The sequence below is a fragment of the Neovison vison genome, chromosome 5, assembly GCF_020171115.1.
Source record: "Neovison vison isolate M4711 chromosome 5, ASM_NN_V1, whole genome shotgun sequence".
Taxonomy (NCBI): Eukaryota; Metazoa; Chordata; class Mammalia; order Carnivora; family Mustelidae; genus Neogale; species Neogale vison.
In genome coordinates, this window is record NC_058095.1 from 56,971,910 (window position 1) to 56,990,434 (window position 18,525).

General features: G+C 58.9%; 1 protein-coding gene across 1 annotated transcript; it reads right to left on the reverse strand.

Annotated features, from left to right (window-relative positions):
- Positions 1-1,045: 1,045 nt before the first annotated feature.
- ALOX12B (arachidonate 12-lipoxygenase, 12R type) lies at positions 1,046-13,351 on the reverse strand. Its single transcript, XM_044250603.1, has 15 exons — positions 13,099-13,351; positions 11,349-11,553; positions 8,551-8,632; positions 8,352-8,438; positions 8,113-8,235; positions 7,820-7,923; positions 7,328-7,500; positions 6,947-7,090; positions 5,766-5,969; positions 5,456-5,542; positions 4,991-5,160; positions 4,621-4,742; positions 2,682-2,782; positions 2,331-2,501; positions 1,046-2,131 (listed from the first exon to the last, which is right to left on the reverse strand). The coding sequence occupies exons 1-15, from the start codon at positions 13,243-13,245 to the stop codon at positions 1,952-1,954; spliced, it is 2,100 nt and encodes a 699-aa protein (XP_044106538.1). The 5' UTR covers positions 13,246-13,351; the 3' UTR covers positions 1,046-1,951.
- Between the last annotated feature and the right edge of the window lie 5,174 nt (positions 13,352-18,525).

Consider the following 18,525-nt stretch of genomic DNA (forward strand, 5'->3'; position numbering starts at 1 on the left):
GGGATAAATGGCGACCCAGCGAGGACTATAGCCGGACCTTCAGATTTTTTTTAACATTTTTTTAAAAAAATTTTATTTATTTGACAGAAAGAGACTATGAGTAGGCAGAGAGGCAGGCAGAGAGAGAGTTGGGGAAGCAGGCTCCCCACTGAGCGGAGAGCCTGATGTGGGGCTCAATCCCAGGACCCTGGGATCATGACCAGAGCCGAAGGCAGAAGCTTTAACCCACTGAGCCACCCAGGTGCCCTAGACCTTCAGATTTTTCAAGAGAAACCTGACATTGTCTAATATGTAAGTGCTGGCCACTGATGCAACTCAAAAAAGGAACAAATAGGAAAACTTGGCAGTCAAAGCACATTTGCGAACCACCTGCAGCTCTAAACCCTAGGTTTGAACCCCTCGGGGGAGACAAAGACCTCCAGGTCTGCAGGTCAGCTCAGCAGTTCATGCAATGTCTGTTTGGCTATTTTCCCTCTCTGGCTTCAGAGTCCCCTTTGGGCAGCTGGTCTCAGTGGCCTCTTCCGCCTTAGGGTCCCAGCTGTTAGTCACCATGTCCTCTTGGATCCCCAGCTTTGTGTCCAGCAGGGTCGGGGCAGTCTTACAGGAAGGTTTTCTAAACTATGTGAGCTCGGGTGAGGTGGCCACACCCATCTCCTGCCCTCTAGACCCCCAGGTTTAGACTCTAACCCCCTTGGGTTTCAGCTCTGTTCTCTCCACCCCACCCCCATGTACGGGTCCCTGCTGCCCTGGGGAGCTCACTGAATGTCTCCCCACAGTCATCGTCGACTGCTCAGCCCAACATGCTGCCACCGACAGTGGCCAGGAGAGCCAGCACCAAACCTGGGGGGATAAGCAGGGTCACCAGAGGAAAGGAGCTAATGGGAGCACTGGCAACTCTGGGCTTATGGAGTTTGGAGGGGAGGTCACCTTGAATTCAGTGCCGGGATGCCCAATATTTCCACCACCATGCAGGTGCCCCCAACCTTGCCCCCACCACCACCTACTGCAAAAGGACAGACAGGACAGACGGGACAGACAGGACAGACCCAGTGGACTCACTCCCTGAGGTCAAGTCCACCTGCCAAGCCCTTGTGCAGCTCCAGGGAGTCAGCGATGAAACCAAAAGTAAGGCCCAGTGGGTGCTGAAAGGGGGTGATTCTCGGGTTCCAGAAGAGTGGGTAGGGGTGAGGAAGGGATCCTGGGGACGGGTTACTTGGAGGGTGCACTTAGCAGGCTGGGCTCCTGTGTGGGCCGAGCCTGGACGGATGTAGGTTTTGGTAGGTAATGTGCTGTGGGGTAGGGTGTTACGGGTTCCTAGTAGGATATGGGTTCGTAGTAGCTTAGGGCTGGCTGGGTTTCAAAGTGAGCATGGCTTGGGTGGTCTAGGTTCCTCAGGGTGGTCTTTTGCCTGGGTAGATGGGTAGTTTATGTTTCAATTTGGACTGGTCTTGGGTGGTCTGGGTGCCTAGGTGGGCAGGGCTCAGGTGATACTGGTCCATGGGTAGATTTTCTGGTGGGCTGGGATCCTGGAAGGTCTGGGCCCCAAGGCAGGGGCACTTAAGATGAACCAGAATCGCTTGGGGTTGAAAGACAGGGCCCGGGGTGGCAGGGTGCAGGGTCCCAGCCTTCTTTCCTGCCATCCCCAGAAGCACCTTGCCATCTCCCAGAACTTCAGGGCGGCACCAGGGGTAGGGGTATCCCTGCCTTCTGGAGCCTCCTGGCTTGGCTCTCACTGGACATCGGAGCAGACCGGGGCCTGGCACTGGGGCCCTGAGCCTACCTGGACCCAGCAGTGGTGAACGGCATCGTCCCAGCCCGCACCCCTCCATTGGCCCCGGGGTAAATGGCCCGGGGCATGGACAGACTCAGCGCTGTGCCAAGGTTTGTTTTTTTGTTTTTGTTTTTTCCTGAAAACAGGCGCAAGCAGGAGGGGCAAGGCAGGGGAGTGGTCCTAGATGGAAATGCTGTTCTCTATCAGCACCGGGTCCAGGTAGTAGTAGGGGATGGGGAGCCCCTTGTTGCGCTGACGGATATTGTGCGAGATCTGGGCCAGGCGGCGCCGCAGGGTCTCCATGCTCCTCCGCGGGGCCTCCTCCACGAAGTGGATGTCGGGGAAGTGGCCCAGAGGCCGCTGCAGGCAAGCAACCGAGCAGCTGCTGCCCACCAGCCCGGACCCATCCGCCTCGCCCCTGCCGCTGCCGCCGCTCTCCCCCTGCCTCCTGGGCTGGACAACCCCTCTCCTGTGGTCGAGCGCCCCCCACCCCCAGTCCTCTCCCTGCTGGTGCTCGGAGTAACCCCACCCCCGCCTGCACCCCAGGCCCCCGGGGCACCTTGTCGTCGGGCTCCCGGCTGAGTGTCCAGAGCACCAACAGGGTGATGCACGTGGTTTTCACATCAGGCAATGTGTCCATGAAGGTCTCCAGAGTGGTCAGCCCCTTGGCCTGCATCGGTGGGTTCCTCATGGACGATGGGAAGTTGGGCATCCAGGCTGTGTACTCCAGCTGGACGGGGGGCGGGGAAGATGGCAAAGGGGGGAGGGTTCTGGGTCAGACAGCACCCTCGGGACTCTGGGGTCTGAACTGAGCTGGGGACTGAAGCTGGGAGCTGGGCGGAGGCCTGAGTCGGGCTGATGGCCGAGGCTGGGTTCGCGGGCTGGAGCTGGGGCTGGCGAGGACGGGTACCTGCCCTGTGTTGACAGCAGCGTGCTTGGCCGAGCAGGTGTAGATGACTATGGTGACGTATCTGATCAGCTCGGGCACCGTGCGCAGGCACTGAGGGAAGCCTGGGGGGGCGGGGAAAGGCCGGGCAGCGTCAGTCACGCCCTCGTTCTAGATGGCCGGCAGAGGGCGCCCACGAGTCGGACACCCCCCCCCCCCCCCCCCCCCCCGACATACACCTCCCCGCACCGTGTCCCGCCAATGCTCCTAGCTGCCTTTCCGGGATCCTGATCTCATTCTGCCTGCTTGGCCCTCTTGTGACCACAACCCCCATCCCCCAGCCTCCCACCCCCCTACCCCACCCCATCCAGCTCACAAGTCTTGGGAGGAGGACCCAAATGGCCTTAGCCATGTCCTCCAGGGCTGGCTGAGGTGGAGGTGGGGCCCTGGGATCTTTACTGCCTCTCCCTCAGTGGGGACACTCTGGTCCCAGGACTCGGGGGTGGGCGTACAAGGTTTTGGGGGAATCCCAGCTTTCTTGCCCTGACCCAGCACAGCCCCTCATCCACACCCACACTGTACACACAAACATGCGCGCGCACACTACACACACGCATTCTTTCGAGCCTCTGCACTCATGCCAGGTGGGTTTCTTGGTCCCACACTTAACCAAGCTGCTCGATTCTCCTTCCCATTATCCCCATGTTCCAGAAGCCTAACACAGTCAAACAAGACCCATTGTCTTCCTCCCTACGCTGGTCCTTCCGGGCCCCCAGCTCACAGCACGACACACACTATCCATCCAGTTCCACCCAGTTCCAACAGCCCCAAACCTGGGAGTGGTCCTTGGCTCCCCCCTCCAAACCCACCACGAAACCCCAACCAGTCACCAAATCCTGTCATTTCTCTCTCCCGGCAGCTCCGGAATTCTCTGCCTTGCCACAACTGCCCCCTGGCCAGGCCCCTGTCACCCCCCTCTGGACACCACAGCAGCTTCGGGAACTGTCTCCTGACTCCCCAGCAACATGACAGTCTCCGGTACAAATCTGCTTTCCTTGCGGACCTCCTCGACGGCGCCCTCTGGTGGTCAGGGTAATTCCGGCCTCCCTCACCAGGCCTGCCACCAGCCCTGCACTCTCCTTCAGCCTTAGCTTAGCCCCATAGAGTCTGGCCAACTTCCAGCCTCAGCTCAGATGCAGGAACCTCCCAGGCAGCAACCGCAGCTCCCTCTGCCCGCTCTGGCTTCCCATCAGAGCTGTTCAACCCCACCTCTAACAACCGCTAGCTAACCTCCCCACCCTGCAGCTCCTAGCCAGATATTAGTCCGAATGTTAGATCTCAGCTAGATCTTAGCTTGCAGCTCCCTCCGCTCTCCACCCACCACCCTCCTCCAGCTGGGTTAGGTGCCTCCCCAGGCTCCTAGTGCACCCCTACCTCACCCATCCCCCCCCCCGGGACTGCAGCAGTCCTAAGACAGCATGATTGCCCGTCTACTGAGAGGACCAGCCCTGAGACTTGAGGGCAGACCCCTTCTCCTGTCTTATTCCCTTTGCCTACCAGTACCCAGGGTTTATCACATCATAGATGCTCAGTAAATATTCGCTGAGTGGTGCCCAAGCGGCATGACCTCAGGATGCTCAGCGGCCAATCTGGAACCCACCAGCTCCCTGGTTGCCAGCACACTCTACCGTTTTCAGTTTGAGCTCACACCCCATTTCTTGCCCCACGAAGGCTTGTTTCCAGCGTGGGGAACTGGGAGCCCCCCAGATCCCCAGAGATGACCCTGCCCCACAGCCCCTGAGCTCCCACAGGGGCCAATTGGCAGCCCTGTTTCCTTCCCCGAGGATTTGCCTCTCCAAGATTTGGCTCCCTCAGCCCCCAGCAAGACATGTTCCACCACCAGCCGGAAGGACCCACCCCTTAGCCCCAGGTCCGTGCAGGTGCCCAGGGCCCAGGCCCATACCTGAGCTCTCACGCCCTAGGAGGCACTCCTTAAATATCTCCTGCACCCAAGACTGCAATTCCGGGTCACCCGCCACAGCCGCGTCACACGGGTAATAGTAGGTGATGATCTCTGTCACGTACCTGACCAGGGGACAGGTCTCAGTTTGGATCCTCCCCTTCCCTGGCAGCGCTTTCCCCCGCCTTCCGCCCCAGGATGGCCCAGCCTCAGCCGCCCCAGACCTCCCCCGGCCTGCAATTGGGCACCTCCTGTGGGGCGCGGAGGTGGCCTCAGCCCCAAGCCAGGGTCCGGGCCTCAAAGTCAGCCCATGCCTGCTCCCACTCCCAAGGCCGTCCACCCTGCATGCCACAACCCGCCGGCCCGGCCTCACCTCTCCAGTGCGTCCCACACTGCCAGGGAGTCATCACGGTAGTAATACCCCGGCAGGTCCTGGACCCCGCGCTCCACGAAGTCATTGGGGAGGTAGAGGCTGTCGTAGGTTGTCTCTGACAGAGCCCGCACCATGACCTCCGCAAAGCCTTCCAGGCCCAGAGACATGCCCTGGGTGGGAGGAGGCAGCCGCTGAGGCCGGTGGGGTTCTGGCAGGGCCCCCACTCTGAGGATCACACCTGCCTCACACAGAGCCCACTGCATGCTCCCACAGCCGCCCCCACGAACTCCCATGCTCCAGGCCAGCACCCCTCTGCACCCTCGTGGGCACAGCACCCACATCCCCTGGTCCCCACCCACCAATCCCCTTGTGATCCGAAGGCAAGTGGGAAATCTTGCTTTAAGTCTAATGGCAATGCCCAGAATGGCAGCAAAGGTCTTGCTGGAGCGTGGGCAGAAGTCTTACCCTGGCAGACAGCCCTCCCTCATTGAGGAGGAGGGCCCGCCCGATGCTGTTGATCTGGATGGTGTACCGGGTGTGGGGGACCAGCAGCTGCAGGAGGTAGCAAGGAGAGGGGACCACAGTCAGCTCCAAAGGACCTCAGCATCATCCCCCCTCTTGTACAGCATCAAGACCCTATCACTTTGGGAAGTTCCCACCCCAAACCCTCTCTTGTGGGTACCCAGCTGCCTCCCCAAGTCTACCAGGGGTTCCCCCTGAGCGCTGAGCGAGCCAGGTGCCTTTCTGGGGGGGGGGCCTGGGGCCCAGCCTGTACCTTGTAGAGGGGGTGGCACATGGGTAGCTGCCTTATCATGGCCAGGCAGAAGGCCTCTGCAATGAGGTGCGTCTCCAGCAGGTGGGAGATGGCCTCGTGGCAGTAGAACTCCGCGTAGCGCACCCATGTCTTGGCCAGCAACCAGTCCCACTCAGAGTCACTGGGCAGGAAGATGGGACAGTCGGGTCCAGGGGTCTGGCTGAGCTAGGGATGGGGAAGGAGGGAGAGTTAGGTGAGGGCACACACACACACACACACACACACACGGCCCCCACTGCAGGAAGGAGGCAGAGAAGAATCTGAACACACCATGGCCCTTCCTCCCTTCCCACATTTGCTCTTGCTGTCCCCTCTGCCTGTAGTCCCTTTCCCCCTCCCACTCTCTACCTGGAAGCTCCCATTCATTCAAGAAGCAGCTCGCAAGTTGCCTCTTCTGAGAAGTTTTCCTTATTTCAACCCTGCAGCTGCCCTATTCAGCTGTACAAGTTGTGCACTGCACAAGGGTACCAGCCCTCTGGGGCAAAGGGAGTAACTGAAATCCTGGCTACGCTGTTCCACTAATGAGCCAGGAGCATCGGGGCTTGGCTGATCCTGCCCCCCCCCCAGAGAGATGCCTTTTTCTAATTTAGACATGAACTGGTGGAGACCTCTGGGAACATAGCACCTCAATCGCCTTTCCTGCCAGGCCACTCTCAAGGCAATGGCTAAGTCTGATTAGCTCAGTATTTCCAGCAGAGGTCTGGCCCACAGCAGGTGTTGGCTTAACAAATAAATGAGGGAATGGACCCAAAGAGACAAGCTCAAGCAACCAAGCACATTCCCATCTTGTCACCTCTGCACATGTATGCACAGAGTAGGCATGCTCTACACACCCCTGCATGCACCAAGGACCGCACCAGGGACCCAAGTTCACCCATGGGCAGACAGGTGGACAGGGGCAGGACAAAGTTGTACGCACGTAGGGACAAGAAGGGACTCAGCCCGAGGCTTACACATGGGGCCACACACAGAGATAGGAACATGTATAAACATACGTGTGTTCTCAGATGCACACAGAGGGATCGCACACTCATGTAAATGGGCACCTGCCCACGTGTGCATGCACGCACACACGCATGCACACACACAGGCGCTCTCATTGGCAACATGCTCACAGGGCCCCAGGCCTGCACCCCAGGCACCTGGATGGCGATGGGCATCATGTTCCCCTCCGAGCCGAAGTGCAGCAGGCAGAGGGGCGCACAGTGATGCTGCTTCCTTCCGTTGAGCTCAATGGTGGGGATGCCTTCCAAGATGCGGTAGTCTGCCAGGTAAATGTTCCCCTTCTGCAAGGGAGCCGCAATGGGGGGGGGGCAGGTAGGCACCAGCAGGGGGCACCTGCGAGCCCCGCCTTGGGTGCAGAGTGCCCTGGCCCCCCAGTGCAGCGGTCGCCTAAGGACCCAGCTGGGAATACAGCGGCTGGCGGGACTCTGGGGACAGCAACGGTGGGACTGCAGAGACGGGGAAGCTCGGGGACAGAGGGGGGCCGGGAGGCTAGGGATCTCCAGCGGATCGGGCCTCACCTCCAACTCCGCTTGCAGGCACGTTCCCTCGCCCAGGAACGGGGCCACCATGTCATCTGTGACGGGGAACTTGTCCGGGATCTGCGTGCAGCGGCGGAGCAGGCCTGGGTTGATGCCATTGAGGTACTGATACCCGAAGAAGCTGTCCTCTGTCCAGTGCGCGGCAACGTACTCTGGGTGGGGGACCGTGAAGGCGTCATGACGCGGCCTGGTGTCCCTGAGACCCGAGACAGAGGAAGGCCACGGACACCCGAGAAGCCCTCCCGCGCCCCTCCCCAGCCTCCCCTCGAGCAGCTGGCGGCGCCCAGGGCGGCATTCTCCACGAAGCCGCCAGAGGGCGCCCCCCCAGCCGGCCATGCGGGCCTGGGGCTGACGGAGCCTCCCATCCCACGGCCCTGGCCCCGACGGGGCGTCCCGCCTCCGGCCCGCGCCCGCAGCTCCCCCCGCCCGACACCGCAGGCTACCCCGGGCTCGCCTCCCGCCACCCCATACCGGAGATGAAAGATTTGTTGGCGGGGAAGATTTTCTTGATGTCCTTCAACCTCTTCCACGATTGCTTGCAGTCCACCAGGCCGCGGAGTTTGAAGCCCAGAGCCCTAGGGACCGGGTTCCAGGGGGAGGCGCTCACACAGGCAGCCCTCCCTGCGTCCAGAGGTCTGGGGGGTCCCGGGCTCCCTAGGCCATTGTGAGCTGTGGGGCTGTGGCGGAGGCGGAGGCGGGTGGAGCGGGGACAGGGGCAACCCCCCCACCCCCCACCCTCCACCGCCACCCCGTTGCAGACTCACATGGGCCCCAGGCGAAAGAAGAAGGAGGCCGTCTTGACGAAGGAGAAGCGGAGGTTTGAGTTCAGGAACTTGGTGGCCTTAATGTTGATGAGAATCGGGAAGCCGGGTATATAACCATTCCACCTGTAGGAAGGAGTGCAGGGCTGGGGCGGGGTACCCGGGGTCGGGGCGGCTCAGGGAGCGGGCAGAGCCCAAGGGTCAACCATGGGAGGGGCCCCAGGGCAGCCTCAGGTCCTCACTCGGGCCGGTTGGGGTTTCTCCGGACAGGAGGGCGGTAACTGGGAATATGCACGTAGTTGGGCAGGCCTGGAACGAAGACCCTCCAGCTGCAAAGAGAAGGGAGTTGCTGGGGCCTGGTGCCTACAGCCAACCCAGGCACGGAAGGCCAAGCCATCACAGCCCCCTGGTCCCCCGCAGCCCCTGCCACCCTCTGCTCACTGGTAGAAGTCCTGCTTGGCTCTGATCTCCTCCTGTCGATGCTCCAGAAGGATTGGGAGCGTGTCCTCTGCTGTTGTCTTTCCTGCAAGGAGACCACAGAGGAGGTTCAAGGTCTGACCTTGGCCTTGTCTGCCCCAGACCATTTAGCGAGGATCAGAATTCAGCTCCTGCCCTCTAGACTGGCTCTGCCGGCCCACAGACAAGGACAGGGAAGGCTTACCCTGAGCTGGAGAGGGAGGAGGGCTATGTCCTCCCAAAATCTCAGAGAGAAGGATCAGAGACCACCCTCCTCTCCCTAGCTCTGCCCCTGGAGCTGGGCTTGCTGCTGGGAGGGAGTCCCTCTTCTGGACCTACTAAAACATTAGTGAAGGCCAGTTACATAGCACTTACTAGGCACTAGGCTCTTTCCAAACACTCACTCCTACATATATAAATATACATATTTAGATTTTATTTATTTATTTCACAGAGAGCACAGATGGAGAGGGAGAAGCAGACTCCCCACTGAGCAGGGAGCTGATGCGGGGTTCGATCCTAGGACCCTGAGATCACGACCTGAGCTGAAGGCAGAGGCTTCATGTCAGAGCCACCCAGGCACCCTGACTCTACTTATATTAATAATGATCCACACAGGAACAACCTTACCAGCAGGTGACTGTTACACGCCTGCAATCCTGTCTCCACAATTCCAAACCCAAAAGATGATAGACACCAACCCTGTCTTTTTCACAAGTTGAGCACAAATTCCTTGGTCTGCAAAACCTGCTCTGAATTTACTGGAGGCTATACAGCCTTTACTGAACTCACTTGGCATAACTATCGGTGTTTTTTGTTTTGTTTTGCTTTTTCTGCAGGAATATTAGAATATTTGGCAAGGGGGTGCCTGGTGGATATACTATTTAATGTATAGACCGTGTAAATGGGAAAATATATATATATATATAAATATACACATACCTATTCTAAATGAGATCTGAATTTCTTTCTTTTAAGATTTATTTATGAGAGTGTGCGTGGAGGGAGGGGCAGAAGGAGGGGGAGAATCTCAAGCAGACTTCCCGCTCAGCAGGGAGCCTGACCTGGGGCTCCACCCCAGGACCCCAACGTCATGACCTGAGGTGAAACCGAGTCGGACACTCAACCAAGTGAGCTACCCAGGTGCCCCTGAGATCTGAATTTCAAGACCACCCTGACCCCAAAAGTTTCAGCTAAGGGACCACACTGTTGTGCTCATTTTACAAGGAGAAAACAACCAATGTTAAACAGAGAGAGCGTGAGGTGGGATTTGAACCAAGGCAGCCTGCTTGGGACCACTCACCCGCCCCCCTAGCCACGAACCACACCAAGAGTTGTTAAGCCTTTTAAAATTCCTTTTAGAGGCTATGTCCCTGGATTCTTGCCTCAGCCCTATAAAGTAGGCTCTGCGGTTAGACCCATTTTCCAGAGGAGAACACCGAGGCTTAGAATCCAGCGAGTAAGTGGTGGCACTGAGATCAACACCCAGGCCTGTCTCTGTCCAGCGTCCTGGCTGGCGGCCCTGGCTGCCATGTGCCTATCGCCACAGCCCCATCACCTTCCCTCGAAACCCTCTCCTTCCTCCATCTGCCGCACCTCACGTTGTGTCCCCAGTGAACAGTGCCCCCTGGAGTTGTGCAACCCCAGGACCCAGCTGGGCTTCAACCCCTGGGTGGGGGCCGGACTCCTTCCAGGGCCAGGCCGTGACGCAAGCTTTCTGTGCTGCTGTTGCAAGTGGCCACTCCACCCAGTGCCATTCCTGCATGGCACCAGGCCTCGTCCTGCCCTGCCCCTGCTTCCTGGCCACTGGGCCACCGCTGGAAGATCCTCCTTTAGCACCTCCTCCCCCGGGGCTGGGAGTTGGGGGAGCTCTCGCCTTGGTCTCCTCACCCTCCCCCAGGCCTGCCTCCCTCTGCCTCTGCCTCTTTCTCCAGCTCAGGCCCTGTCTCCCTGCTACCAGGGAAATGAGAGGTGCAGGGGGGGGCGGGGTCAGCTGCTCTGCCAAGCCAGAACTCCAAGCCCCCTCCCCTCCTATGCACCTTGAGGAAGGCCCAGAGAGGCTGGAGGGGCAGAGCCAGGGGGACCTAAGAGGACAAGCCTGCCGTCCCCATGTAGCAGCCACGTTCTAGGAAGCTGAGCCAAGCCCACCAGATGGGGTGGGCACGAGGAGCTGGGACTCCCTGTCCCTCTTCCAGGGGAGCAAGTGAGTGTCTGGGAATACAGCCGCAGCCTTGACTGGTCACTAGAGAACACCCCGCCTGTCTATCATTAACAGGCCCTACCCCAGGTTACTGGATGAAGGGGCCCTTCGGGAGCCACAGTGAGTCCTGGGGGAGAAGTAAGGCGTCTGTCAGCGTGGCAGGGAGGGAGGCCTTGGGATGTTCCAATAGAACATCCCGTGCCCCGCTGGAGACCCCGCTGGCTCTGTTGAACTCCCAGGGCTTCCTAAGGGAACAGGCAGCAGGTGGGACAGAGACAAGGCATCCTGCTGCATCCCGTGGGAGTCAGAAGCAGGATTGCAGGGGAGCTAGCGGAGAGCACGCTTGCCTTCAGCTTAGACCCGGGATCCTGAGATCCTGAGGGCTGCCCGAAGCCACCCTCCCCACCCCCCACCCCCCCACCCCCACAATCTGTGTCCCTGCAGGGTGCAGCCCCGAGCTGAGCCCTGGAGCATCAGGGACTGAGGGTGCTATGTGAGGGCGGCAGGTGGGGACTGGTCCAGCAGGTGACAGCCAGGAGGGAGCCAGGGGCCTGGTGGCAGGGGTGGGGTGCTGAGGGCTCACCTGTTGCCTCCCTGAGGGCCAGGGTCTCGTAGCCGTCCATCCATTGGTAGGCGGGGAAATGGTAGACGCGGCCATCTGGGGCTCCGATCTGCACGTAGTTGCAATACCAGGAGTTCTTGGGGAGGAAGGAGTAGCGCTCCTTGTGCAGGCGGATAATGATGAGCTCCCCCAGGTCCTGCTCGCAGCGGACGGTGTACTCGTCCACCTGGGCAGGGCACGGGGCTAGGTGAGTGGCAGGATCCCCCCTGCCCAGCCCCTCACCAGGCTCTGCTCCTGCACTGGGGTTGATGCTCACCTCCCTGGGCAGGGGGGTGACCTGATCATGGGGCTCTCCTCCCCAACTCTCACTGGGCTGTCACCTGCTGGGCCCCTCTACCCAAGGCTGCAACACACCAGTCTCTCCGACTCCATTCCCAGCCACCTGCCCCCTCTTCTGAGGCTGCGGGACTCATGCAGCCCCCCAGGGGCTGGTCGACAAAGGGGTCCAAGTGGGGTCCAGGGCTCCCCCAGACCTCCTGCCATCTTAGAGTGGGCAGAGGTGGTCCAGCCAGCCTCGTCTTCTCCTACTTATCAGTGAAGACGTAGAGATGCAGACATGGCCATACAGTCAGAGTGATCTGCTGATTTCACACAGCAACAGGTGGCCGTCTGGATCCAGAATTAGGGCTGAGGGACCAGCAAAGGGTGCCTTCCATCGTAAAGAAGGCAGGCCCCACTGGACAGGCTGGTCGGATGCCATTTTAAATCGCAGATAATCCAATGTGCTTTTAAGCCATTTATGATGCAATTGAACTTGGGAAGAGTAAGGATGGGAGGGAGAGGGATAAGGGAAAGGGAGAGGCCATGGGCAGGAATGAGGGAGGGTGAAAGGATCAGCGGAGAGATGAGGGAGGGGGAGAGGCCCTGGGGGGGGAATGAGGGAGGGAGAGAGGAAGTGGGGAGGGATGGGGGAGGGGGAGAGGCCAGGGGCAAGAATGAGGGAAGGGGAGAGGCTGTGGGGAGGAATGAGGGGGAAGAAGAGGAAATGGGGAGGGATGAAGAAGGGGGAGAGGCCATGGAGAGGGATGAGGAAATGGAGAAAGACCAGGGATCAGGAGAGGCCAAGGGCAAGAAAGGGAGGGAGAGGCTGAAAGGTGAGGGATGTGGGTGAGGAAGAGAGGAGGGGAGAGAGGGCAGGCAGAGATGAGACATGAGCACAGAGGGATGAGTGGTGACAGAGCAGGGATGAGGCAGGGTGGCCGGAAAGCAGGGACCCATCCAAAGCTGCCCTTGGAGCCCCCTGCTTGCAGGGCTCCCCCAGAGTGCCCTGGTGCTCCCCGCCCCTGTCTTCCTCCCACGCACACCTCCAGACCTCCTCGTGCTCCCCGGACACACATGCGCACACACACACACACACACACGCACAGTCTCACACTCCACACACACACTACACTCACATACCACACTCACACACCACACACACACACACATTGTCATACACCACACACTTACACACCACATTCATACTCCACACACTCACATGGCACACACTTACACTCCACACACATACCTCACTTTGACATTCCACACACTCACACAGCACACGCATAACACTCACACATACACACACACCACACACACTCATACACCACACACATATTCACTTCACCACACACACACATACATACCCACAAGTACTCACATGCCGCGCATTCACGCAGCACACACATCACTCACATGCCACACACACCACACACACACACGCACTCACCGCCCCAGTCGCGAAGTCTCTCCCGAAATGGTTCAGCAGCTGCTTGTGGCTCTCTCCTTGGGTCCCCACAATGGTCAGCGAGATGGAGTCCATCGTTCCCGACAAGAGGTCGGTACCCGTGGCCACCTTGACTTTGTAGGCGGCCATGGCTGCTCTTGAGGAAGCAGGAGGGAGGGCTTCAAGTGCAGACACTGAGGGGGGCCACACAGCGGGGGCCCAGGCAGGCCAGGCAGGGGAAGCCAGACGCAGGGAGACCTGGACGGGGCCAGCCTCCCGAGAGGGAGAGGTGAGGCAGGGACGTCTGGCCCAGGGGCAGCCCGGAGCCTGGAGAGGTGCTGCCCTTGGCGGCCGGGCGGGGAGCCAGGCAGGCTGGGGCGGGGCGAAGTGGGGCGGGCGGGCAAGCCAGTGTCTGGGCCTCTAGCCCTCCAGCAGCCGGCAGGGAGGACAGGCAGACAGGGTGCTGGGCTGGCTTCTGAGAGGGTGGATGGAACATGCCTCGGATGAAGGAGGCTGCAGGGTGGGGGAGCCAGTCCAGCCTGAGCCCGGGCCCCAGGGAAGTGGGGGGACAGGGCTGGGCGGGGCTCCCAGATCATTATCGGCCTAATAAGCGCCTTCCTTCTGCCCGCCCCCATGGGCAACAGCACTGGGCACCCCTGCTGAGCCCATCCAGGGGCAGCGGGTCACCCCCCAACACTGGGGGCGGCCCAGGAGGACGGCACAGCAGGAACTCTCTGTCCTGATGGCCCGCTGCCGGGCCATGGGCCATTCCTCTCCGGGCAATGGGACAGACAGTGGCCGCTGTGGGAAGGCTGGCCCATCCTCCTGCCCCAGAGCCCAGAGCCCTTGAGGGGAAGAGCAGTGGATGCTGCAGCTGAGCTCAGGGCCGCAGAGAGGCTCCAGGGAGAGGGCATCCGGGAGGGAGAGAGGGTGTCTGTTGCCTCCTGCAAGGCCTGGGTCCCCCGAGAGAGGAGGGACATGACAGGGCGCATACAAGAGTGGATGATACGTGCAGTGAAGCTGGGGGCACGAGAAATAAGCCATGGGGTGGACATGAACTTTGTGGTATAGTCCTAACAGAATTCTACCCAGCAATTTAAAAAAAAAAAAAAGCCCAAACCACGATGTGGACGATATGGACGAATGAAAGAAGCCGGAAGGAAAAAAGTGCCTGCTCTATCATTCCATCGATTGGAAGTTCGAGAACAGACGAAACCAGGCAGGTCCGAGGAAAGCGCGGCGATGGCGGCTGAGAGCACCTTCGAGGGGGGAGTCGCGTGGAGAGCTGGAACCTTCTGTGTCTTGATCTGGGTGGTATGGAAGGGAACTGATGCATTTTGTTCTATGCTATCCCTCAATTTCACAAAGTACTCATCCTCTCCCCACCCCCAAAAAACAACGAAGTGAGGAAGAGGATGGGGGTCAAGGTTGGGCTCTAGTAGAACTGGGTTTGTCCGGAACCAAATCATTCATGCTTTCCGGCCTTCATCCCCTCAGGAGGTGTCTGGGGAGCACACCTATTTCAGGCACTGTTCTAGGCCCTGCAGAAGCGGAGAACAAATGAAATCCTCGCAGAGCAGTAAGCTCTGGAGGAGCTTTGCGGGAAGAGAAGGAAACGATCTTTCTGTTATCAGTTTGGACATTACACTCTGCAGAGAATCTGGAGCCAGAAGGGAGTTGGGATTGGGGGCTCGTTTCCAGGAGCCACGAGGACTGGCCAAGGCCCCAGGGTAGAGCTGACTTTAGGAAGGTGTTGGGACTGGGGGTAGATTAAGAGAGAGGGTGGGAGGTCTACTCTCAGGGACAGTGAGGGGAGAGTCACATTCCCGCCCACTTGGCTTGGACTTGTCCTCTTTGCTTCTGCCTCCCAGGAGCAGCTCCCACCAACCAGGAAGCTACAGCCCAGGTTTCCTCCGAGGTGTCACCCTTCTGTCACCATTGAGGGAAGGTCACACTTGCCCAGGGCCAAGTTAACATCAAAGAGGGCTGGGATTCTGAGGTGGAGAGAAGATTCCAGAAGGTTCCGGATTGGGTGAGGAATGGAAAGGAGGTTGCAATTCAGGTTGAGCCCTTAGGACAGGGCTGTGATCAGAGGTAGGGACTGAAATGACCTTTTTAAGACCCAAATGTGCTCCTGTCATCCCCATGCCGTCCAACCCCAGCTGAGGCCTGGCGGCTGCTCCTTCTAACCTTTCTGATAATGACATCATCCATTCACATAGCTCCCGTGGCCTTGTCTCCTAGGTCTCGTCCCAAAGCAAATCACCGCCTTCCTCCTGGAGCTTCCATTCTAGGAAGACAATACAGCTTACTAATGAAGTAAATAAAATATTATGTTGGTGATCAAGTACCGAGGAGAAGCAGGGAAGGAAATTATAAAGTATAAGGGAGCAAACTTTAGATAGAGAGGGGTCAGGGAAGAGCCCTTCAACAAGGGGACTTTTTTTTTTTTAGATTATTTATTTATTTATTTATTTGACAGAAGGAGAGATCACAAGTAGGCAGAGAGGCAGGCAGAGAGAGAGAGAGGAGGAAGCAGGCTCCCCGCTGAGCAGAGAGCCCGATGCAGGGCTCGATCCCAGGACCCTGAGATCATGACCTGAGATCATGACCTGAGCCGAAGGCAGAGGCTTAACCCACTGAGCCACCCAGGCACCCCAACAAGGGGACTTTTGAATAAAGGCATGAAGGAAGTGAGATCAATCCCCTTGCAACCACAGGGCCTTTGCACATGCTGTCCCACTCTACCACTTGGACCGGGTTAAGTTTCCTCTTCCTTCTGATGTTAGCTTGATAAGGGCTTCATCAAGGAAGGCCAGATTTCACTATTAATGGCTCCACGGCACCACAGCTAACATCTTTGACTGGTGCCCATCCTCCCCACTGGATTAGACTGTCCTCTGTTTGGTTGGGTTTTCTCCCCACCTCCTGGCCCAGTACCCAGCACCTGGTCTTGAAACGTGATTCTTAATGGTAGGTGGGCTTGTGTGATCAGGGTGAGGAGGTCAGGGCTAAGAAGCACATCAGGGATGCGGCTGGACTAGGGGGAGACTCGGAGAAGAGAGCTAGATTGGGGTAAGGACCAGGTGGGATGGGGGTGGGGGAGAGGAACTGATTAAGGGGATGGAGACAGGATGGGGGAGAAGGCTGGGGATAGTCGTGCCTGTGTATGACTGTAGGTGACTGGCAGGGCTGTCTCATCTATGTGGCACAGTGCTGCCCTGGGCTGAGGACCAGGAGCTGTCAGGCAGGTCAGGCCTGCCCTCCTGGGCTCCGCTTAGCCATCCAGATGACTCTTGGGGGATGCTAGGAGCCTGATGCTGCAAATTTGCATCATAAGATGCAAATTCCAAGCCAAGTTCTCCCAGTCTGGACCTGGCAGCCACTCCCCTTTCCTCGAGACTGTGCCCCCAGGGGGCTGCTAATCTTGGAGCAGGGTGGGGTGGCTTGGGATTGAAGCTCAGGGGTTTGGGAAGTGGCATTTCCAGACCCCTCTGGGACACAGAGTCCCCAGGGGAGTGGGGGTTAGAGGCCCCTCCTGAACCTTGTAATCCAGTGGTAAAATCACATAGTGGGGTGTGGGGAGGAGGCAGGGTGCCTGCAAGATAAAGTGTGAGGGGAATTTGGGGGAGCAGGACAGGGAGCTGATGGTGTAGAAGTGTTTGGGTGTCACCCCAAGTGGTGGGGGTCTACCTCCATCCCCCAAAAGCTGTCTTCTCAAATCATAATCCACGATCAATAGGTCTCCCCCCCAATCCGTTTGTCCCCCAAAAGCAAGAGCGCAGTGGCCCCTGGGTTTGATCAGGACAAGGATCTGGAGTGAGGATCAGTCCCTGAAGGAAACGGAAGGAGGTGAGGGCAGTGGGGGACGGGACACGAATGTGGCTGAGCACGTGGATGAGACTAGGCATGAGAATGAAGATGGGGCGCTCCCCACGTACGGCCCTAACGTGGATGCGTGCCTCTGGGTAGGTGCTCACTGGGCTGAAAAACTGGTTCTCCTGGACCAGGGCTGGACTGGGGAGCAGGGGAGGTCCCTGGGAAGGACACGAGCTCTCTGGGTTGGCTCGCAAGGGCCACCCACACAGGAAGCTGAGTCCTCATGGCTGGGGCACCCCCTGCTTGCCCCACCCCAAGCCCTGCAAGGCGGGGAGCAACCCCTGGGGCCCCGCCCCCCAGGACAGAAAAAAATCGAATGGGGTCACTCTCCTGCTTAAAACTCGCTGGCGCATCACACGCTGTTGCCCTTAGAATCAAATCCAAGGACACAGTGTGGACGTCAGGACTGCGGGTGACCAACATCCATCCACCCCTCTGTCACCTTATCCCAGCAACTCTGGCCCTCTGTTCCCTGAGCATGTGGTCTGTAACACCTCTGCCGCCCCTCCCTCCGCACCTCCCCCACCTCCCCACTGGGCTGTCTCTAGTGGTTTGCTCTGATCCCAGTCTCAACTAGTCCGCCCCTGCCCCAGTGGTTCTCCAGGACCACCAGACCTCAGTGTCACCCCACCCCCAGTCCTGCTAACACGGAGTCCTGTTGCCATCTCCCAGCTCCACCTGCGGGCTCTGGAAGGATTCATTTGTTCCTGGGCTTGCCGTCTGTCTCCCCGGCTCCCGACCCAACAATAGGGAACGGCATCTAGGACACTAGGACACGGGAGGTTTGAGGCAAGCGGATCCTAGAATGCCGGCACTGGAAGGGACTTTCCAGGTCTACTTGTCCCTCCCGTTCATCTGCCACATTGGGGCCACTGAGGTTGAGGACTAGCTCAACACCAGCTGGGAAAAGAGGCTGGCGTGCTTCCATCCAGCCTCTGCCACAGCCCCACCACACTGGGGTGCCTCTGGCTAGTTCTTAGTCCTTTGATCTTGTTCCCTTTTTTTTTTTTTTTTTAGGTTTTATTTCTTTATTTGAGGGGAGAGGCAGGGGGAGAGGGAGAAGCAGGCTCCCCACAGAGCAGGGAGCTCCACACGGGGTTCAATCCCAGGACCCCGAGATCATTCCCTGAGCCAAAAGCAGACGCTTACCCCACTGAGCCACCCAGGCACCCCCCTTTGATCTTGTTCTAAGGTACACAGAGTCTGGGGATTTGGCTAAATTCTCAGGTCAGAACCTGCAGGTGAGACATTCCCGGGCACCCCTGCTCCTACAGCCTGGCATGGGGCTGCCCTCCAGGGATCACAGGGAAAGGAGGTAGGAACCCCACCCGCGGCATGGCCCCAGACTGTCCTTTTCCACCCCCAGCCCTCATCCCCTCTCCCCAGAGGCCGCCAGAGAAGGGGTTTGGCTGAATGGTGGTGGGGAGACGATTCTTGGGCCTGAAGGGAACAGGGAAAGGGATGGGCAGTGCTGTTGTCTGGATCTGTAGGACCATGGCTGCTCTGGAGTTTTGGCACAGCGGGGGCCAAGGATGACCATTTTGGAGAGGA